Raw genomic sequence first — 24,383 nt, 5'->3', positions numbered from 1 at the left:
TGTCTGTCTGTGTTTGTTTTCTCTGTCTGCCTCTGTGTTTGTTTTCTCTGTCTGTCTCTTTGTATTTGTTTTCTCTGTCTGTTGCTGTCTGCCTCTGTGTTTGTTTTCTCTGTCTGTCTCTTTGTGTTTGTTTTGTCTGTCTGTCTCTTTGTATTTGTTTTCTCTGTCTGTTGCTGTCTGCCTCTGTGTTTGTTTTCTGTCTGTCTCTTTGTTTGTTTTCTCTGTCTGTTGCTGTCTGTCTCTGTGTTTGTTTTCTCTGTCTGCCTCTGTGTTTGTTTTCTCTGTCTGCCTCTGTGTTTGTTTTCTCTGTCTGTCTCTTTGTGTTTGTTTTCTCTGTCTGTCTCTGTGTATTTGTTTTCTCTGTCTGTTGCTGTCTGTCTCTGTGTTTGTTTTCTCTGTCTGCCTCTGTGTTTGTTTTCTCTGTCTGTCTCTTTGTGTTTGTTTTCTCTGTCTCTTTATGTTTGTTTTTCTGTCTGTCTGTGTTTGTTTTCTCTGTCTGCCTCTGTGTTTGTTTTCTCTGTCTGTCTCTTTGTGTTTGTTTTCTCTGTCTGTCTCTTTGTATTTGGTTTCTCTGTCTGTTGCTGTCTGCCTCTGTGTTTGTTTTCTCTGTCTGTCTCTTTGTGTTTGTTTTCTCTGTCTGTCTGTGTTTGTTTTCTCTTTCTGTCTGTGTTTGTTTTTCTGTCTGTCTGTGTTTGTTTTCTCTGTCTGTCTCTTTGTGTTTGTTTTCTCTGTCTGTTGCTGTCTGCCTCTGTGTTTGTTTTCTCTGTCTGTCTCTTTGTTTGTTTTCTCTGTCTGTTGCTGTCTGTCTCTGTGTTTGTTTTCTCTGTCTGCCTCTGTGTTTGTTTTCTCTGTCTGTCTCTTTGTGTTTGTTTTCTCTGTCTGCCTCTGTGTTTGTTTTCTCTGTCTCTTTATGTTTGTTTTTCTGTCTGTCTGTGTTTGTTTTCTCTGTCTGCCTCTGTGTTTGTTTTCTCTGTCTGTCTCTTTGTGTTTGTTTTCTCTGTCTGTGGCTGTCTGCCTCTGTGTTTGTTTTCTCTGTCTGCCTCTGTGTTTGTTTTCTCTGTCTGTCTCTTTGTGTTTGTTTTCTCTGTCTGTCTCTGTGTATTTGTTTTCTCTGTCTGTTGCTGTCTGCCTCTGTGTTTATTTTCTCTGTCTGTCTCTTTGTGTTTGTTTTCTCTGTCTGTGGCTGTCTGCCTCTGTGTTTGTTTTTTCTGTCTGCCTCTGTGTTTGTTTTCTCTGTCTGTCTCTTTGTGTTTGTTTTCTCTGTCTCTTTATGTTTGTTTTTCTGTCTGTCTGTGTTTGTTTTCTCTGTCTGCCTCTGTGTTTGTTTTCTCTGTCTGTCTCTTTGTTTTTGTTTTCTCTGTCTGTGGCTGTCTGCCTCTGTGTTTGTTTTCTCTGTCTGTCTCTTTGTGTTTGTTTTCTCTGTCTGTCTCTTTGTGTTTTTTATTCTGTCTGTCTCTTTGTGTTTGTTTTCTGTCTGTTGCTGTCTGCCTCTGTGTTTTTTTTTCTCTGTCTGTCTCTCTGTGTTTGTTTTCTCTGTCAGTCTCTGTCTTCTCTCTCTCTCTCTCTCTCTCTCTTTCTTTCTTTCGCTCTCTGTTTCTCTTTGAATGCTCGGCTATGAAAAGCCAACTGACATTTAGTCCTGAGGTGCTGACCTGTTGCACCCTTTACAACCACTGTGATTACTCTTTGACCCTGTTGGTCATCTATGAACGTTTTTCCTGGCCACATCAACATAGAATACAGAAGAGGGTGAGCACACAGTAGACTGTATCACTTAAAGCTCTTCCCTGGAAACGAATTACTGCAGTGTGTGTGTGTGTGTGTGTGTGTGTGTGTGTGTGTGTGTGTGTGTGTGTGTGTGTGTGTGTGTGTCAGAGAGAGCAGGGTGTTTGAGTACTGTGGTATTATTCAGTTCATTTGGTTAATTGGATAGGTCAGAGTCTATGTTTGAGGTTGTTGAGTGGTTTTTGGCAATACTCTGGTGTAGATCAGTGGTCACCAACCTTTCTTTTTTTTAAACAATACTTCATTATTTAAGTATTAACTTAACATGAACAGTTCTGTAGGAATGAGGTTGTGCAGTAGGTCTAATACATTATCACAGCACATTGGCTTTATGCCTGGCCTGACAATACTGTTCTTCTCTGACCATATTATATTTCAAAACGCAAGCTTTGATATCAAAATAGATCAGCTGGTGTTGCACTTGCAAGGTACAGCTGAGCATAAATTGAAATAATGGTGCTTTCAAGTCAATTGGAATCTAAAAAAAATGAGGTCAAATCATAGTCAGATCTTCAGGTCAAATCATGGAGTCAGTGATCTTCAGGTCAAATCATGGAGTCAGTGATCTTCAGGTCAAATCATGGAGTCAGTGATCTTCAGGTCAAATCATGGAGTCAGTGATCTTCAGGTCAAATCATGGAGTCAGTGATCTTCAGGTCAAATCATGGAGTCAGTGATCATCATGTCGGAAAGTCTGAGCTCTATCTAAAACTGTTTGTACGCACACTCACAGGGCCCTACACACTCACGGCCCAACACACTCACAGGGCCCTACACACACACACGGACTCCAACACAAACACAAACACTCACCACATAATTTGCTCACACACACATAATATGCACATAAATGTATACTTACTCTACACACACACACACACACACTCACATAAAATAATAATATACGCTTCGGTTACGCTGTTTATCATATGTCCTGATATCTAGTCACCTTACCACTATAGAGTATCTACCTCTACCACTCCAGTGTATACCCAGAATACCTGTTCTGGGTGGGTTTCCTGTCACCAGGTATCGTACCAGACCCATGACAGCCAGAGTCATGATGCTGGCCGTGCTGAAGATCATCCCCATCAGGCCATAGTACAGGCAGGAGAAGTCCCCTCCAATCCAGGCGTGGTTGAAGAGTGAGGCGATGGACAGGGGGTACATGCTGAGAGCCATGCCTATGTCTGTCACCGCCAGGTTGACTGTAAGGAGCTCCGGGGCCTTGAGGTGAGTTGGCCGGAGTGCTGAGGTCACCAAGACCGCAGCATTACCCAGGACCGACAGCACCGCTGGAGGGGGGAGAGAGAGAGAGTTCAGTCAGTCAAATAAACTGGAAGAGCGAGCAACGGTTCATCAACTAATCTAGCAATCAATTAACCAATCAAGCTCGAAAAAAGAGAGAAAGAGAGAAGAGGTTAGTCACTAGATGTCTATGGTAGAGATAATAGGAGTAGAATGTGCCAAACAGTCGTTCTCCAGCATGGCCTGATATTGGTGTTCCAGGGCAGAGCACGGCAGAGTACTGAGCATCACATGGGTGAGTGGACACTATTAATCCCTAAGTGCAGTATTTGTCATGGTAGATTGGCTTCTAAACTGAAGCCCTTGATGTATTGGTAATGTAGTGACAAGATGGCACAAAGGCCTCATTCCCTTCATCCACCTTTTCTCTCTCCCTCTGTTCCTGTCCCTCAAGGGCTGAGGAGTGTCATCGGGGATACATAATGGTCTATAAAAGCAACATAAAATAATTTTTATGGATAATTGATTGCTTCAGTGCTGCCACTTGCAATGGTCTTTTAAGAGTGTCTCTCTCAACTTGCATTGTGAGAACTAACCTAATGCACCATCCTACAGTACTGTGGAAATGTGGAGACGCGGACACTGCCCAAATCAACTGTCTGGGAGTTTAGGGGTTTGGATGGTGTCTGCAGAACAAATGAAAGGGAATTCGATGGGAACCCTCCTGCATCCAGTCTCATTTCCTCATGTCCAGTCTCATTTCCTCATGTCCAGTCTCATTTCCTAATACCCAGTCTCATTTCTTCATGTCCAGTCTCATTTCCTCATGTCCAGTCTCATTTCCTAATACCCAGTCTCATTTCTTCATGTCCAGTCTCATTTCCTCATGTACAGTCTCATTTCCTCATGTCCAGTCTCATTTCCTCATGTCCAGTCTCATTTCCTCATGTCCAGTCTCATTTCCTCATGTCCAGTCTCATTTCCTCATGTCCAGTCTCATTTCCTCATGTCCAGTCTCATTTCCTCATTCCCTGTGTCTTATCTCCAGTCCACTTCTTGTTAGAACTGCTAGGTCAATAGCTGGGAACGTTTGAGCATTGAACAGCCTCAAATGTGCTTTAAATGTGCTCTACGTCACCTATTTTAATAAATCTAAAACCAAAACTAAATAATGACTCAATATTTTCCTATTTACCCTCTACATCTATCTATTCATAGCCATCATATTGAAATAGCAATGCAAGCAACATCTGTGGTGGTTTGTTAATGAGCTCATTATCTAATGAGCTTAAGACTTCTATTTTATAATACTGTGTTTTTAAAGGACATTGTCACCTGGTCAATTATTGCAATGAAAACCACATGAACTGAGCTGAACACACTGTTATTCGTTCTAACTGCTTGCCTGCATTAATGCCCCATTTGCTATAAAAACAAATACTATTTAATCGAATTGAGTCAAACACTGTCCCAACACATTTAGCATACATTTTCATCCAAAGCGACTTACCGAATTCACCAACTTATATTCAGTGTTTCTTGCGGGAATCTAATCCACAATCTCACCATCTGTGAGAGACAAGGCCTGCTTTGACAGTGGACAACTGGTGAAAATACACTGAATGTTCAAAATATTAGGAGCACCTTCCTAATATTGAGTTGCACCCCCTTTTGCCCTCAGAACACTCAATTCGTCATGCCGTCATCGGCATGTACTCTACAAGGTGTCGAAGCATTCCACAGGGATGCTCACCCATGTTGACTCCAATGCTTCCCACAGTTGTGTCAAGATGGCTGGATGTCCTTTGGGTGGTGGACCATTCTTGATACACACAAGAAACAGTTGGGCGTAAAAAACCCAGCAGCGTTGCAGTTCTTGACTCAAACCGTTGCGCCTGGCACCTACTACCATACACCGTTCAAAGTCACTTCAATCTTTTGTCTTGCCAATTCACTCTCTGAATGGTACGCATACACAATCCATGTCTCAATTGTCTCAAGGCTTAAAAATCATTATTCAACCTGTCTCCTCCCCTTCATATACACTGATTGAAGTGACATCAATAAGGGATCATAGCTTCAACCTGGATTCACCTTGTCAGTCTATGTCATTTTCCTAATGTTTTGTACATTCAGTGTATATTGTTGTTTTATTAGTGGCCAGGTCAGGGACATCATTAGGCTATTTCACACAGGGTAAAACTGTTTCACAGTGAAATTGACTAGAGGTAGGGAATAGAGAGAGGATAGATTGAAGATAGTGGTGAGGGATAAGGAGAGGACAGATAGATAGAGATTATGGAGGACAGAGTATGGATAGACCGAGAATACATAGTTGGAGGAAGGATCGACTAAGAATATGTAGATGGAGGATAAAGGAAGGATAGACTGAGAATACATAGATGGAGGATAGAGGAAGGAGAGACTGAGAATACATAGATGGAGGATAGAGGAAGGATAGACTGAGAATATGTAGATGGAGGATAGAGGAAGGAGAGACAGAGAATATGTAGATGGAGGATAGAGGAGGGATAGACTGAGGATAAATAGATGGAGGATAGAGGAAGGAGAGACTGAGAATACATAGATGGAGGATAGAGGAAGGATAGACTGAGAATATGTAGATGGAGGATAGAGGAAGGATAGACTGAGAATATATAGATGGAGGATAGAGGAAGGATAGACTGAGAATACATAGATGGAGGATAGAGGAAGGATAGACTGAGAATACATAGATGGAGGATAGAGGAAGGATAGAGGAAGGATAGACTGAGAATATGTAGATGGAGGATAGAGGAAGGATAGACTGAGAATATATAGATGGAGGATAGAGGAAGGATAGACTGAGAATACATAGATGGAGGATAGAGGAAGGATAGACTGAGAATATGTAGATGGAGGATAGAGGAAGGATAGACTGAGAATATATAGATGGAGGATAGAGGAAGGAGAGACTGAGAATACATAGATGGAGGATAGAGGAAGGAGAGACTGAGAATATGTAGATGGAGGATAGAGGAAGGATAGACTGAGAATATATAGATGGAGGATAGAGGAAGGATAGACTGAGAATACATAGATGGAGGATAGAGGAAGGATAGACTGAGAATATGTAGATGGAGGATAGAGGAAGGATAGACTGAGAATATGTAGATGGAGGATAGAGGAAGGAGAGACTGAGAATATGTAGATGGAGGATAGAGGAAGGATAGACTGAGAATATATAGATGGAGGATAGAGGAAGGATAGACTGAGAATACATAGATGGAGGATAGAGGAAGGATAGACTGAGAATATGTAGATGGAGGATAGAGGAAGGATAGACTGAGAATATGTAGATGGAGGATAGAGGAAGGAGAGAGGAAGGATAGACTGAGAATATGTAGATGGAGGATAGAGGAAGGATAGACTGAGAATATATAGATGGAGGATAGAGGAAGGATAGACTGAGAATACATAGATGGAGGATAGAGGAAGGATAGACTGAGAATATGTAGATGGAGGATAGAGGAAGGATAGACTGAGAATAAATAGATGGAGGAGAGAGGAAGGAGAGACTGAGAATAAATAGATGGAGGATAGAGGAAGGATAGACTGAGAATATGTAGATGGAGGATAGGATAGAGGAAGGATAGACTGAGAATATGTAGATGGAGGATAGGATAGAGGAAGGATAGACTGAGAATATGTAGATGGAGGATAGAGGAAGGATAGACTGAGAATATGTAGATGGAGGATAGAGGAAGGAGAGACTGAGAATACATAGATGGAGGATAGAGGAAGGAGAGACTGAGAATAAATAGATGGAGGAGAGAGGAAGGAGAGACTGAGAATATATAGATGGAGGAGAGAGGAAGGAGAGACTGAGAATAAATAGATGGAGGAGAGAGGAAGGAGAGACTGAGAATAAATAGATGGAGGATGGAGGAAGGATAGACTGAGAATATATAGATGGAGGATAGGATAGAGGAAGGATAGACTGAGAATATGTAGATGGAGGATAGGATAGAGGAAGGATAGACTGAGAATATGTAGATGGAGGATAGAGGAAGGATAGACTGAGAATATGTAGATGGAGGATAGAGGAAGGAGAGACTGAGAATACATAGATGGAGGATAGAGGAAGGATAGACTGAGAATATATAGATGGAGGATAGAGGAAGGATAGACTGAGAATATGTAGATGGAGGATAGAGGAAGGAGAGACTGAGAATATGTAGATGGAGGATAGGATAGAGGAAGGATAGACTGAGAATATGTAGATGGAGGATAGAGGAAGGAGAGACTGAGAATACATAGATGGAGGATAGAGGAAGGAGAGACTGAGAATACATAGATGGAGGATAGAGGAAGGATAGACTGAGAATATGTAGATGGAGGATAGAGGAAGGATAGACTGAGAATACATAGATGGAGGATAGAGGAAGGATAGACTGAGAATATGTAGATGGAGGATAGAGGAAGGATAGACTGAGAATACATAGATGGAGGATAGAGGAAGGATAGACTGAGAATATGTAGATGGAGGATAGAGGAAGGATAGACTGAGAATACATAGATGGAGGATAGAGGAAGGATAGACTGAGAATACATAGATGGAGGATAGAGGAAGGATAGAGGAAGGAGAGACTGAGAATACATAGATGGAGGAGAGAGGAAGGAGAGACTGAGAATACATAGATGGAGGAGAGAGGAAGGAGAGACTGAGAATAAATAGATGGAGGATAGAGGAAGGATAGACTGAGACTATGTAGATGGAGGATAGGATAGAGGAAGGATAGACTGAGAATATGTAGATGGAGGATAGAGGAAGGAGAGACTGAGAATATATAGATGGAGGATTGAGGAAGGAGAGACTGAGAGTATGTAGATGGGGGATAGAGGAAGGATAGACTGAGAATATGTAGATGGAGGATAGAGGAAGGAGAGACTGAGAATATGTAGATGGAGGATAGAGGAAGGATAGACTGAGAATATGTAGATGGAGGATAGACTGAGAATATGTAGATGGAGGATAGGATAGAGGAAGGATAGACTGAGGATACATAGATGGAGGATAGAGGAAGGAGAGACTGAGAATACATAGATGGAGGATAGAGGAAGGATAGACTGAGAATACATAGATGGAGGATAGAGGAAGGATAGACTGAGAATATGTAGATGGAGGATAGACTGAGAATATGTAGATGGAGGATAGAGGAAGGATAGACTGAGAATACATAGATGGAGGATAGAGGAAGGATAGACTGAGAATACATAGATGGAGGATAGAGGAAGGATAGAGGAAGGATGGACTGAGAATACATAGATGGAGGATAGAGGAAGGATAGACTGAGAATACATAGATGGAGGATAGAGGAAGGATAGACTGAGAATATGTAGATGGAGGATAGAGGAAGGATAGACTGAGAATACATAGATGGAGGATAGAGGAAGGATAGAGGAAGGATAGAGGAAGGAGAGACTGAGAATAAATAGTGGAGGATAGAGGAAGGAGAGACTGAGAATATATAGATGGAGGATAGAGGAAGGATAGACTGAGGATACATAGATGAAGGATAGAGGAAGGAGAGACTGAGAGTATATAGTGGAAGATAGAGGAAGGAGAGACTGAGAATATGTAGATGGAGGATAGAGGAAGGAGAGAGGAAGGATAGACTGAGAATACATAGATGGAGGATAGAGGAAGGATAGAGGAAGGATAGACTGAGAATACATAGATGGAGGATAGAGGAAGGAGAGACTGAGAATACATAGATGGAGGATAGAGGAAGGAGAGACTGAGAATACATAGATGGAGGATAGAGGAAGGAGAGACTGAGAATATGTAGATGGAGGATAGAGGAGGGATAGACTGAGAATACATAGATGGAGGATAGAGGAAGGATAGACTGAGAATACATAGATGGAGGATAGAGGAAGGAGAGACTGAGAATACATAGATGGAGGATAGAGGAAGGATAGAGGAAGGATAGACTGAGAATATGTAGATGGAGGATAGAGGAAGGAGATACTGAGAATACATAGATGGAGGATAGAGGAAGGATAGACTGAGAATACATAGATGGAGGATAGAGGAAGGATAGAGGAAGGATGGACTGAGAATACATAGATGGAGGATAGAGGAAGGAGAGACTGAGAATACATAGATGGAGGAGAGAGGAAGGAGAGACTGAGAATATATAGATGGAGGATAGAGGAAGGATAGACTGAGAATATGTAGATGGAGGATAGAGGAAGGATAGACTGAGAATACATAGATGGAGGATAGAGGAAGGATAGACTGAGAATACATAGATGGAGGATAGAGGAAGGATAGAGGAAGGATAGACTGAGAATACATAGATGGAGGATAGAGGAAGGATAGAGGAAGGAGAGACTGAGAATAAATAGTGGAGGATAGAGGAAGGATAGACTGAGGATACATAGATGAAGGATAGAGGAAGGAGAGACTGAGAATATATAGATGGAGGATAGAGGAAGGATAGACTGAGGATACATAGATGAAGGATAGAGGAAGGAGAGACTGAGAATATATAGTGGAAGATAGAGGAAGGAGAGACTGAGAATATGTAGATGGAGGATAGAGGAAGGAGAGAGGAAGGATAGACTGAGAATACATAGATGGAGGATAGAGGAAGGATAGAGGAAGGATAGACTGAGAATACATAGATGGAGGATAGAGGAAGGAGAGACTGAGAATATGTAGATGGAGGATAGAGGAAGGAGAGACTGAGAATATGTAGATGGAGGATAGAGGAAGGAGAGACTGAGAATATGTAGATGGAGGATAGAGGAAGGAGAGACTGAGAATACATAGATGGAGGATAGAGGAAGGATAAACTGAGAATACATAGATGGAGGATAGAGGAAGGAGAGACTGAGAATATGTAGATGGAGGATAGAGGAAGGATAGACTGAGAATATGTAGATGGAGGATAGAGGAAGGAGAGACTGAGAATACATAGATGGAGGATAGAGGAAGGATAGAGGAAGGAGAGACTGAGAATATGTAGATGGAGGATAGAGGAAGGAGAGACTGAGAATACATAGATGGAGGATAGAGGAAGGATAGAGGAAGGATAGACTGATAATATGTAGATGGAGGCTAGAGGAAGGAGAGACTGAGAATATGTAGATGGAGGATAGAGGAAGGAGAGACTGAGAATATGTAGATGGAGGATAGAGGAAGGAGAGACTGAGAATACATAGATGGAGGATAGAGGAAGGATAGAGGAAGGATAGACTGAGAATATGTAGATGGAAGGATAGACTGAGAATACATAGATGGAGGATAGAGGAAGGATAGACTGAGAATATGTAGATGGAAGGATAGAGGAAGGAGAGACAGAGAATACATAGATGGAGGATAGAGGAAGGAGAGACAGAGAATATGTAGATGGAGGATAGAGGAAGGAGAGACTGAGAATATGTAGATGGAGGATAGAGGAAGGACAGACAGAGAATATGTAGATGGAGGATAGAGGAAGGATAGAGGAAGGATAGACTGAGAATACATAGATGGAGGATAGAGGAAGGATAGACTGAGAATATGTAGATGGAGGATAGAGGAAGGATAGACTGAGAATATGTAGATGGAGGATAGAGGAAGGATAGAGGAAGGATAGACTGAGAATACATAGATGGAGGATAGAGGAAGGAGAGACAGAGAATATGTAGATGGAGGATAGAGGAAGGATAGACTGAGAATATGTAGATGGAGGATAGAGGAAGGATAGAGGAAGGATAGACTGAGAATACATAGATGGAGGATAGAGGAAGGAGAGACTGAGAATATGTAGATGGAGGATAGGATAGAGGAAGGACAGACTGAGAATACATAGATGGAGGATAGAGGAAGGAGATACTGAGAATACATAGATGGAGGATAGAGGAAGGATAGAGGAAGGACAGACAGAGAATATGTAGATGGAGGATAGAGGAAGGATAGACTGAGAATATGTAGATGGAGGATAGAGGAAGGATAGAGGAAGGATAGACTGAGAATACATAGATGGAGGATAGAGGAAGGAGAGACTGAGAATATGTAGATGGAGGATAGGATAGAGGAAGGACAGACTGAGAATACATAGATGGAGGATAGAGGAAGGAGATACTGAGAATACATAGATGGAGGATAGAGGAAGGATAGAGGAAGGATAGACTGAGAATATGTAGATGGAGGATAGAGGAAGGAGAGACTGAGAATATGTAGATGGAGGATAGAGGAAGGAGAGACTGAGAATACATAGATGGAGGATAGAGGAAGGATAGACTGAGAATACATAGATGGAGGATAGAGGAAGGATAGATTGAGAATCTGTACGTACGTACATAGATGGGGGATAGAAAGAAAAATGGAGAAGATGTAGAGGACAGATGGAAGATGGAGAGTGATGGAAGATAAGGAGAGAAAATTGAGAAAGAAGAGGATAGAGAGATGTCTGGAAGATAGGATTGTGGATGAATATGTACTGTAAGTGTATTGAGGCAGGATAGTTGAGAGACAGAAGGGTTGAGATGTGTGCTGCTCAAACTCTGCACAGGCACAACAGCTTTGTTTGTGTGTCTAGTGAACATCAAATATGGCTGTGTTTAAATAATAAACCAGAGCACTCATATAGGCAGGCTATAGGAGATACACAATGTTCTCTTTGAATAGAACTTTAAGATATGCACTATACTTTCATTCTCCAGGTGGTTGTTATATAATCAATTATAAAATGACTTTGGAGAAATTACACATGGATACCATTCAACTACTCAGTATGAGATTTTTTTTTAAACTACTCATAAATACTCAGAATGCACCATAATGGACAGTCCTTCAGAGAGTGGTTTAAAGTCATAGATTAAACTATGTGGGAGCTGGCGTGGGATGTTACACATTTTTTAACTTTCATCCTCCTGTAGGCATAAATATGGAGATCGGGTTCTCACTCAATCTATTTCAATTGTTAATATATTAAATAAAATCACATTTAACATGCTTCATTAGCAACTGGTATAGACTGTCAAAGTGGAATGAATTCTTTCAAAATGTTACTAATGAATAAACAATGAAAGCAGAAATATCTTGAGTCTATAAGTATTCAACTCCTTTGTTATGGCAAGCCTAAATAAGTTCAGGAGTAAAAATGTTTTTAACAAGTCACATAATAAGTTGCATGGGTAAAAATAAAACAATGGTGAAGTTATTCATTACTCTTTGGATGGTGTATCAATACACCCAGTCACTACAGCGATACAGGCATCCTTCAGTTGCTGGAGAGGAAGGAAACTGCAGGATTTCACCCTGATTCCAAAGGTGACAATAAAACAGTCAGAGTTTAATGGCTGTGACAGGAGAAAACTGAGGATGGATCAACAGCATTGTAGTTTCTCCACATTACTAACCTGATTTACAAAGTGAAAAGAGGGAAGCCTGTACAGAACACAAATATTACAAAACATGCATCCTGTTTGCAACAAGGCACTAAAGTAATACTGAAAAAAAAAACGTGGCAAAGCAATTAACTTTTTGTCCTGAATACAAAGTATTATGCAAATCCACTACAACATATTACTGAGTGTAACGATTTTCTTCATTTGAAAGAGAGTCGGACCAAAATGCGGCGTGGCTATTGAGATTCATGTTTAATAAAAAAAAAAAACTAAACACAAACACTACAAAACAAGAAACGTAACACGAAAACCGAAATAGCCTATACTGGTGCAAAGTAACACAAGAAACAAGGACAATAACCCACGACACACTCAAAGAATATGGCTGCCTAAATATGGTTCCCAATCAGAGACAACGATAAACACCTGCCTCTGATTGAGAACCACTTCAGACAGCCATAGATTCACCTAGAACACCCCACTAAGCTACCATCCCAATACATGTGAAAAAACCCAAGACAAAACACACCACATACAAAAACCCATGTCACACCCTTGCCTTACCAAATAGATAAAGAAAACACAAACTAAGACCAGGGCATGACACTGAGTATCACTCTACATATTTTCAAGCATAGTTGTGACTGGATCATGTTATGGGTATGCTTGTAATCATAAAGGACTGGGGAGTTTTTCAGGATAAAAAGAAACAGAATAGAGCAGGCAAAATCCTAGAGGAAAACTTGGATCAGTCTGCTTTCCACCAGACACATGGAGATGAATTCATCTTTCAGCAGGACAATAACCTAAAACACAAGGCCAAATCTACACTGGTGTTGCTTACCAAGAAGACAGTGAATGTTCCTGAGTGGCTGAGTTACAAGTTTGACTTAAATCTTCTTGACAATCTATGCCAAGACCTAACAATGGTTGTCTAGGAATGATCAACAACCAATTTGACTGAGCTTAAAGAATTTAAAAAATAATAATGAGCAAATGTTGCACAATCCAGGTATGGAAATCTCTTAGAGTCTTACCCAGAAAGACTCACAGCTGTTATCGCTGCCAAAGGTGCTCAGGGGTGTGATTACTTATGTAAATGCAATATTTCAGAAATACATTTTCAATAAACATGTTCTAACCTTGTCATTATCGGGTATTGTATGTAGATGGGTGAAAAAATATATATTTAATCAATTTTGATTTCAGGCTGTAAAACAAAATGTGGAATATGTCAAGGGATGTGACTACTTTCTGAAGGCACTGTACTATACATAGAGATAGAGTTAGTGCTAAAATAGCCAATACCGATAGTCCAGGTAACTGTATTGACTAGTCCAGATAACTGTATAGACTAGTCCAGATAACTGTATTGACTAGTCCAGGTAACTGTATAGACTAGTCCAGGTAACTGTATTGATTAGTCCAGATAACCTTATTGACTAGTCTAGGTAACTGTATAGACTAGTCCAGGTAACTGTATTGACTAGTCCAGGTAACTGTATTGACTAGTCCAGGTAACTGTATTGACTAGTCCAGGTAACTGTATTGACTAGTCCAGGTAACTGTATAGACTAGTCCATGTAACTGTATTGACTAGTCCAGGTAACTGTATTGACTAGTCCAGATAACTGTATTGACTAGTCCAGGTAACTGCATTGGCTAGTCCAGGTAACTGTATTGACTAGTCCAGGTAACTGTATAGACTAGTCCAGGTAACTGTATTGACTAGTCCAGGTAACTGTATAGACTAGTCCAGGTAACTGTATAGACTAGTCCAGGTAACTGTATAGACTAGTCCAGGTAACTGTATTGACTAGTCCAGGTAACTGTATTGACTAGTCCAGGTAACTGTATTGACTAGTCCAGGTAACTGTATTGACTAGTCCAGGTAACTGTATTGGCTAGTCCATGTAACTGTATTGACTAGTCTAGGTAACTGTATTGACTAGTCTAGATAACTGTATAGACTAGTCCAGGTAACTGTATTGACTAGTCCAGATAACTGTATTGGCTAGTCCAGATAACTGTATTGGCTAGTCCAGGTAACTGTATTGGCTAGTCCAGGTAACTGTATTGGCTAGTCCAGGTAACTGTATTGACTAGTCCAGATAACTGTATTGACTAGTCCAGATAACTGTATTGACTAGTCCAGATAACTAACTAACAGTCTTATGGCTCAAATTATGATCCTACATCTGTATGAACCTTAATATTGATCATAGCTCACAGCCAGACAGAACATAGCAGCATGCCATGACTTCTAATGAGTTGGATTCAATTAGGAAGGTTAGTTGTTACGTAGGCCTAATCAATGGCATCACAAGGTGAGGGGCCCCCATAGGAACTCAAGTCATTTTTTACCAGCAACTGTCCTCCTTGTACATCCACAAGTGCTCAACATGCAGGTAATTGGTCTCATAATGATTACCATGGATGGAGGTAAAGCCATCCAGGAGAATGAGCTCTGATCCCAGGTGGGCTGCAGCAACCAGTCATCATAATTATTAACCCCCCATTTGTAGCGCCCCAGTGAGTGCATTTAATTGATCCTGGCCTAATTAGCCTAATTAATTTATCCTCGGCTAAGATATGATGCAGGCTGTAATCCCCACGAGGCTACCCACTTGGCACAGTCAGTTCAACGTCTAGATTTGATTGACATTTGGTTGAGTTGTTAACTAATGTGAATTCAACTAAAAATGTCACCATGTCATTAGTTGTGTGAAAAATAAACAAAATGCCCTTAAATGTATGATTTTTTGCAAATCCATTTAGTTTCCCACATTTTTTCAACGTCGACACATTTAGTTTTGGGGTTGAAAATATATGGAAACAATGTTGATTCAAACAGTTTTTGGCTAATGGGTACTGTTGAACAGCAGGGACCCTGCAGTCCATCTTACTGGATGCAATGAGAGGGATTCCACCAGACCTTAATTAGCTATTACAACCACAAGAGCAGCTAAGGGGACTGTATCTGTCAACATCAGATCAAGGAGACTCATGTAGCTCACCAAATAGCATTCTGAATAAAACTTCATTTTGGAACAGCATAGAGTTGTGGGATTGACACTTCTACAAAGAAAGTAAGGAAGTTTTTCCAGTAAGCTACAATTACACAGACAATTGTAAAATATCATGACAATGAGCTGGTAAAAGAGATTGATGGGAGATTGATGGGTCCAATTGATTTGACTCTGATGGTTCACCAAGAGTATTTTCCATTAACTAGATGCATGGAAAGGCATTGATCATCCCTGGTATTCACATCATGTCATAACAGTGACACAATCTGTGAAAGGTATTGAAAGCCTGCTACGATACGGATCATTTCATGAGATGGAGAAGACTCCTCCATATCTCTCTCTCTCTCTCTCTCTCTCTCGCTTCTCTCGCTTCTCTCGCTTCTCTCTCGCTCGCTTCTCTCTCGCTCGCTTCTCTCTCTCTCGCTTCTCTCTCTCACGCCTCTCACTCTCTCTCTCACCTCTCTCTCTCTTTCATAATGTCACATGTGTAATTACATTCCTCTGGGTCATTATTTTCCCACTTTTCTCAGATTATGGCAAAAGCTAATCTAATAAAATATATGACTGGAACGACTAGAACAAACTGCAAACATCACTGAAGCTGGAGACTCATATCTCCCTCACTAACTTTAAACACCAGCTGTCAGAGCAGCTCACAGATCACTGCACCTGTACATAGCCCATCTGTAAATAGCCCATCCAACTACCTCATCCCCATACTGTTATTTATTTTGCTCCTTTACACCCCAGTATCTCTACTTGCACATTCATCTTCTGCACATCTATCACTCCAGTGTTTAATTGCTAAATTGTAATTATTTCACCACTATTGCCTTTTTATTGCCTTACCTCCCTTATCCTACCTCATTTGCACACTCTGTATATAGACTATTTCTATTGTATTATTGACTGTATGTTTGTTTATCCCATGTGTAACTCTGTGTTGTTGTTTGTGTCACACTGCTTTGCTTTATCTTGGCCAGGTTGTAGTTGTAAATGAGAACTTGTTTACCTGGTTAAATAAAGGTGGGGGAAAAAATCATAAAAATATGCTAAATCAAGCTTCATAATCCATTATGGATCTATAATCATCATGCCTCAACTCTCATCACCTAAACCAGGGGTCCCCAATTACACTCAGCCATGGGCCAATTTTTCCTTGAGTGGATGGTCGGGGGGGCCGGAACACATAATTCATTATTTGTACACTGCAAATTGCCAACAAGAATCCCAAACAGATACAATATTTGACAAAAGCTAAATCATTTCAAACCCTGATTACATTGGGATACGATCACATTCTCCTCTCTATTTATGGAATACTTGGGGAAGATTCCCCAGAATTGAAATCACTTTGAGCTGATTTCCTGGTGATTTTCCTGGTGATTTTACAGTCTTTTACAGTCTTTTTATGTACAATGTTGTTGTTTTTTAAGCAGGATTTTATTATTTTATTATTATTATTATTATTATTTCTCAGAAAACTTGTGGCGGTGAAATAAAACCACCCACGGGCTGCATGTTGGGGAACCGTGACCTTCACCAGACTAGCAGGTTGACACCCCACGTTACTCTTTTTCCTCTCCAATAGGAACCTCTCCACATCTGACCTGTTTTATCACCCTTCTCCCCTCTCCTAACCTGTTACCCAGAAAACATGCTTGAGGTCCAGCTAGCTACAGCAAACATAATAATGGAACATTAATTAGAAAATTGATTGCAGCCCACGTTTCTCACATTAGAGATATTTGATTAATGTGGCCTGAATCATTCTGGTTTCAATCTCCTTTATATAACGTCTCCCTCCACCTCAACACACCACCCTCCCCTCCAACCCTTCCTCCAAATCCCGCCAGTCCCATATTCTGATGGAGATTTAATTAAACCAAGGGGAAACATACATACATGTTCATTCTTCCTCCACAGGTTTATAATCTGAATGTAATCTCTCATTGTTCAGTGAAAGGGAAGGATGTGAGTCTTTGTCCTTCAGAAAGCCAACAGTACCTTGACAGAACAATCCACAGCAACCGTTGGTGGAAAAGGAGAATCAGTGGTGAAATATCTCAATGGTAATGATTTATGATGCATCTACAATGTAAATTCCTTGCTGCCTGTGTGAAGTAGACATGTCGCCTACGTCAGGTTAGTTGAGTGGCCAACTGAAAGACCTCTTTTCAATAGAAAATATCTTTCAATTTTCATGTATAAAGAATGGCATGTTTTCCTTGTGTCACTGGGAGAAAGAAATGAATCGTGAACATTTGTAAGTCTTGACATCTTCTGCGATTTGAACTTTCCAAAAACATTTATTTTTGTTGTGCCTTACTTACAGTAACATAGTCCTGGTCTCGTTGGAGGAGGTTAGGGTTGATGATCGGGATGGAAGTTTGCCTTTCAATTATTCCTCCCTTACTTACAGCCTGGCGATGCATGATGTCTTATTCAGAGAGTTAGACCTGAGCCAGGTGATGGTCTGCTCCGATGACCCGACACCACATCACCACATTACCCTGTTGTTTGTCAGATTTAGACACACACAGGCCAGATCAGGCCAGACAAGGAAAACCAAATGTTGAGTACACAAATATCACAATAACAGCTGGAGTTTTGTTACACCTCTATGCGATAAAGTTGCTCCTTATTGTAGGTAGACTGACACATGCATTAATCCAAGCCCTTTATAAGGACTCTGGCATGAATACGTTTAACTCTCCCAAGGTGCATGTGTTCTGAGGACAGCAACCTGATGATCACCTCAAACATTTACATTTTTGAGCATAGGCCTATTCATTTCTGTAACAGCACACCCTTTTATCACAAATTGTAAGTAAGCTAGTCATAGTTCCTCCTAAAGACATGATTGACATTGGGAAAAGAGGCTAGGCTGTCAGCAGAACATTGATGTTCATGATTGATGTAAATATGCTAGTTAGCTAGCTGGTTATTTTCTTACTGATTGTGATTCATCTTCAATGCTCCTAAATAATAACTTTATAATATAGCCTAATATTATACATTTTCTAACTCATGATATATCGCGAGTGGTTAGTTAGATTCTATGCCTGTGTTCTATGCCTGTGTTCAGTTCTATGCCTGTGTTCAGTGCTTAATTTGTAAATCGGGAGGTGCCGGAAACAAAAAGTTTGTGTGAGAGGGGGGTGACCTGGGGAGCTTTGAGGTACCAGACAGCATGAGAAAAAAATCCCCTTTACAATAAAGCATTGCATGCACATCATGACGTGTATAGTGGCATAGAGCAGTAGAGTAGAGGCTCTTCCGGAAGTTGCACATACGGTGAAAGGTTTTTGTAGCCGAGGATCTGGAAATAATGTGTCCTTTTATAACAGCATTTCATGTCATTTTACATGACTGGAGACTTTGGCAGAATATTATTTAAATATCGCACAATACATCAAGATGACAGGCTACTATGACTCTGACAAACTAAGATCAATAAAAACAACCTCGTCTTGAATCCTTCAATAGCCTCGGTGTGTGGAGACACACATATTGTACAAAATTAGGAGGATTTTATAGTCCTAATATTGCTTTCCAGTTTCCCTGACTCGCCTAATAACGCAAAGCTCTTGTGAGAGCAAAATTGCAAGATTATGTTATAATGGTGTTATTGCATCAAATAGTTGTTTTATGCAGAAGGATAGAAGGTTCTTATAACTCTATTGTGTCTGTGGGAACTGGACGTGGGCCTCTGGGGGATTTAACACTGACAGAAGATGTACCATGTCTTTGGGTAATATCACATATAAAATGCTGTGGCTCAAACCAGCTGATTGAGTTCTCAGTGATCACCCCCAGGGGTGATTACTGACCAGCTGGTTGAGTTCTCAGTGATCACCTCCAGGGGTGATTACTGACCAGCTGGTTGAGTTCTCAGTGATCACCTCCAGGGGTGATTACCAACCAGCTGGTTGAGTTCTCAGTGATCACCTCCAGGGGTGATTACCAACCAGCTGGTTGAGTTCTCAGTGATCACCTCCAGGGGTGATTACTGACCAGCTGGTTGAGTTCTCAGTGATCACCTCCAGGGGTGATTACCAACCAGCTGGTTGAGTTCAGTGATCACCTCCAGGGGTGATTACCAACCATCTGGGTGAGTTCTCAGTGATCACCTCAAGGGGTGATTACCAACCAGCTGGTTGAGTTCTCAGTGATCACCTCTAGGGGTGATTACTGACCAGCTCCATTACTGCAGTAATTAAATAATAAAGTTTGATTGTTTTGAAGAAATGTTAAAAGTCTCTCCTTTTGATTACAATAATTCCACTACACTCTTATGCGGAGTGGAACAGGGAAACCCAAGAGCACACTCAGACGGGGTGACTGGGATGAAATAACCAAGGTATTTATTGAAACACAGGGGGAAGATGGAGTGCAGGCCAGGGGAAGCTCGGGCGGGTTGCAGGAAACCAGGTGCGGAGGCTGAGGCTGGAGCGAGAGGGGATGGGACAGGGCAAGCACGTCCGGAGGGGAATCCAATGGAGCAGTAGAGTGGGGAATACAGGGCAGAGTAGCAGGATGAGGAGACGTGGGACTGCAGACAGGAACCGGAGTCAGACCGGGCAGAACTGTAATGGAGAGTACTGTGTCAGGCAAGGAAAACAGACACAACTGTTAACAGGATCTAAATAGTAACAAACAGCTAGAAACATAGACTGACTGAGCAGCGATTACGATCTGCCAGTGTAGAAGTGGCAGGACTGAGTATTTGTAGAAGTCTTGATTATGGAACAGATTGCAGCTGGTGGGGATCTGCTCTGTCTCCGCCCACCCAATCACACACACACACAGGGAGAGGGAGAGGGAACTGGGGGAGTGGCGGCAGGTCAAGAAGACACAGGATGAGTTGTAGAGGGCGTGGCAGGAGGAGATGTAACACACACTCGCCGGCAATGGCCAATGCACCCGTGAAAACATCCTATCTCTCGCTCTTTGTTCGCTCAATAGGCCTATTTGGAAGTTGATCAAATATTTTGGTAGCCTACAGCATACAGCATTTGAGTCCTTTCTTTCCATCCTGTGTTTTCCCGTGATTGTATTTGAAATATAGAGAAAGGCCTGTTTTGTCTGCATGCTGTTCACTGACAGCATACGTTCCTGACTGTAGGCTACTGTATGCCTTTATTATCTTGTTTTTGGGCTACAAACAATCCACAGCAAAGCAATTTTTTAAAATAAGCTATTTATCCTCTGTAGCTAAATTATTGGCCTTCTCGTGGTGTAGTAGGCTATTCTGAATTATTGCATTTCATTCTGAACAGACAGTACTAATTCTATAACTTTATAACTAGCTAATGTACTTCTCTTTCAGGGGTGCTGCAGAATCTCCAGCAACGCTGTGGAGATGAGACTTGCAGGCTCATGTCTATCAGAGACACTGAGGTTTAAAGTACTGGAGACTGCGTCCATGATGTCAGACCATTATTTTCAAGGTAATCAAGTTACTCACATTCACATATGCTGATTCATGGACCGTCTATATCCAAGTTGCATCCCATTTATGTGGACCAACATTGGATGAATATAAAATGTTAATATCGTAACGAACATCTTATAAAGAATTATGAATTTCAATTTGTTGTGACTAATGTAAAACAGTTGGCTAGGGGTTAGGGTTAAGTGTTAAGGTTAGGGTTAAGGCTAGGGTTAGGGTTAGGTGTTAAGGTTAGGGTTAGGGTTAAGGCTAAGGTTAGGGTTAGGTGTTAAGGTTAGGGTTAAGGCTAGGGTTAGGGTTAGGTGCTAAGGTTAGGGTTAAGGCTAAGGTTAGGGTTAGGGGTTAAGGTTAGGGTTAGGGTTAAGGCTAAGGTTAGGGTTAAGGCTAAGGTTAGGGTTAAGGCTAAGGTTAGGGTTAAGGCTAAGGTTAGGGTTAAGGCTAAGGTTAGGGTTAGGGGTTAAGGTTAGGGTTAGTGTTAAGGTTAGGGTTAGGGGAAGGGGTTAAGGTTAGGGTTAGGGGTTAAGGTTAGGGTTAGGGGTTAAGGTTAGGGTTATGGGTTAAGGTTAGGGTTAGGGGTTAAGGTTAGGGTTAGGTGTTAAGGTTAGGGTTAGGGGTTAGGGTTAAGGCTAAGGTTAGGGTTAGGGGTTAAGGTTAGGGTTAGGGTTACGGCTAAGGCTAAGGTTAGGGGAAGGGTTAGCTAACATGCTTAGTATTTGCAAAGTAGCTAAAAGGTAGTAAGTACATTTTACACATTTTAACCAACAGGACACTTTCACTGCTGGAAGCTGAGGTCCAGGGATGACAGTGTAAAGTAGAAAGTGAGAGAACTCCAATATTTATGGCACCTAGGCACCAGGGATAGGATTTTTTTTTAAGTGAGTGATTTTACGCTCAAACCTATTAACATCATGATCATGCAAGTGTTGGAGAGTTGACATGTCGAAAGTGTTTGAAATGTGAAGCTGAAAGAGAATAAATCTTAAGTTCTACAGAGTCACATGAATAAAGCTTGAGTTCTACAGTCACATGAATAAAGCTTGAGTTCTACAGAGTCACATGAATAAAGCTTGAGTTCTACAGAGTCACATGAATAAAGATTGAGTTCTACAGAGTCACATGAATAAAGATTGAGTTCTACAGTCACATGAATAAAGATTGAGTTCTACAGAGTCACATGAATAAAGATTGAGTACTAAAGATTCTACAGAGTACATGCAGACAGGACCAAGGCTCCATGTTCAGACACCACCTCTGTTACACCCGAGACAACCTACAGTTAAACTGTTCCATAGCAAATAGAAAAACACAACATCTTCAATATCACCAAGTATGGTCCAATTCAGCTCTATGGAAGTGCTTGGAAATGTTGTGGAAGCATGCACTAAACAAGAGACAGTGTGCAGAGATCAGAATTACAACTGGAAAGACTGGACTGCTGTAGCACAGTTCCAACATTCACACTTTTCAAATGTGAATTTATAAGGAATAAACAGATTCCAAATTCACCTTTTTTGTATCTTGTTTGCGTGGATATCCTTATGGATAGTCCAATTTGACATCAGACCTGGGACCAGTGAAAGATACGGTTTCCACTGCATACCACATAAACAGTCAGCAACAGCTTGTGTAAAATCAATGGATGCACAATTACCATTAGTCACCTGACAAAGATCCTTGAAGGATCTAAACATGGTTTATTTTCGAATTAAGGTACATGGTGGAGTTTATGAGTGTGCAGGCTCTGTTTCTTTCGCACAATAACCATTCACACATCAACAGAACTAGATCACACATTACCAATCATTGAAAAGACAACTATAATGCTTTGTGTCCAATCAATTCTTCTGTAACTGCAACCGATTGTATACAGTACACAGAGTTGACAAAACATTAGGAACACCATTCTCTTTCCATGACAGACTCACAAGTTGATTTCAGGTGAAAGCTCTGATCCCTTATTGGTATCACTTGTTAAATCCACTTAAATCAGTGTAGATGAAGGGGAGGAGACAGGTTAAATAAGAATTTTTAAGAAGTGAGACAATTGAAACATGGATTGTATGTGTGCGATTCAGCAGGTGAAAGATTTAAGTGTCTTTGAACAGGGTATGGTAGTAGGTGCCAGGCGCACCAGTTAGTGATGTTTTTTTCACACTCAACAGTTTCCCGTGTGTATCATGAATGATCCACCACCTAAAGGACATCCAGCCAACATGACACAACTGTGTCAACATGGGCCAGCATCTCTGTGAAAAGCTTTCAACACCTTTTAAAGTCCCGAAAAATTGGGGCTGTTCTGAGGGCAAAAGGGGGTGCAAGTCAATATTAGGAAGGTGTTCCTCGTGTTTTGTACACTCAGTGTATAACGTCTATATCGTCTACCGATATGACTTGGTGTGAAAACCTCAAAACGCAGAGTCTGTACAAATCTCTTTCCATCATCTCTAATCACCATCTCCCCCCCAAAAAATACATGATGCACTAAAATCTAAACTCCTGCCATTTGTGTTTCAAACTCCAAACTACCAGCCCCATGCTGAATGCTGAACAGGGAATCCACACAGGGAAACAAATGAAAAAGAAGAAGGAATTAAAAGAGAACAGCAGTACCAGCTGTAAGTAACTCACCTATCACCACTAGGTACATGCCTGCCCAGTGGTCCACAGTGGGCGACAGTTTGGACGTGTATTTGTTGTCCTCCTCCATGCTCCTCTCCCACAGACAGACCAGAACAGTACGGATAAGTATTTAAACTCCCCAAACGGTGCCAGCGAGAGAAGTAGACCTCCAACAGGGACACAGGCTCATCTGAACAAGGCTTATCCTTGACATTACCACAGGTAGCATTTTCAATCAGCTCCTAGAATCGTTATATTCCCCCTCCATAATGGACTCCCACACATATGCACCCATACATGCTAAGTACACACACACACACACACACACACACACACACACACACACACACACACACACACACACACACACACACACACACACACACACACACACCCACCTCCCCTTCCCCGCTGAGCCGATTAGGATGACAACTGTCAACTGAGAGTGTAAGTACACTCATGAAAATGCTCACACTCATGTACACACACACTCCTGCCCTGGGTGAATGGTGCAGTCTTTCTATGCTCCTGTCCAAATTTCACTTGCACCCATCTGTGCTAACAGCATTTTCTTCACAGTGTTTTAGGTGTGTGTGTGTGTGTGTGTGTGTGTGTGTGTGCGTGTGTGTGTGTCATGGTGTGTGGAAAAAGGGAACACTATCTAATCCAGCCAAAACTCTCCTGGTCCTCCTCCTGTAGAGCGAATAACACCTTTTGGCAGAGCACAGCCACAAATACAGACGGACAGACAGACAGACAGACACACACACACTGAGTGCATTACGAGGAGAGATACTGTAACAAAGCAGCAAGGAGAGCCCCAGTGCCTGTCGTTCCATAGAAGCCTCATCGGAGAGGAGCTA

General features: G+C 41.3%; 1 protein-coding gene across 1 annotated transcript in view; it reads right to left on the bottom strand.

The window, feature by feature from the left end:
- Positions 1 to 23,620, bottom strand: part of LOC135557298 (opsin-5-like) — a gene marked incomplete at its 5' end in the record, with an annotated part of 57,466 nt that extends 33,846 nt beyond the window's left edge. Inside the window, 2 exons of the mRNA XM_064990482.1 lie at positions 2,787 to 3,080; positions 23,530 to 23,620. Of these exons, the coding sequence (XP_064846554.1) occupies positions 2,787 to 3,080; positions 23,530 to 23,620 (385 nt within the window). The remainder of the gene's footprint in view (positions 1 to 2,786; positions 3,081 to 23,529) is intronic.
- Between the last annotated feature and the right edge of the window lie 763 nt (positions 23,621 to 24,383).

The sequence above is a fragment of the Oncorhynchus masou genome, chromosome 16, assembly GCF_036934945.1.
Source record: "Oncorhynchus masou masou isolate Uvic2021 chromosome 16, UVic_Omas_1.1, whole genome shotgun sequence".
NCBI classification, from domain to species: Eukaryota; Metazoa; Chordata; class Actinopteri; order Salmoniformes; family Salmonidae; genus Oncorhynchus; species Oncorhynchus masou.
Note: the sequence above shows the minus strand (reverse complement) of the source record. Positions and strands in the feature narration are given on the sequence as shown.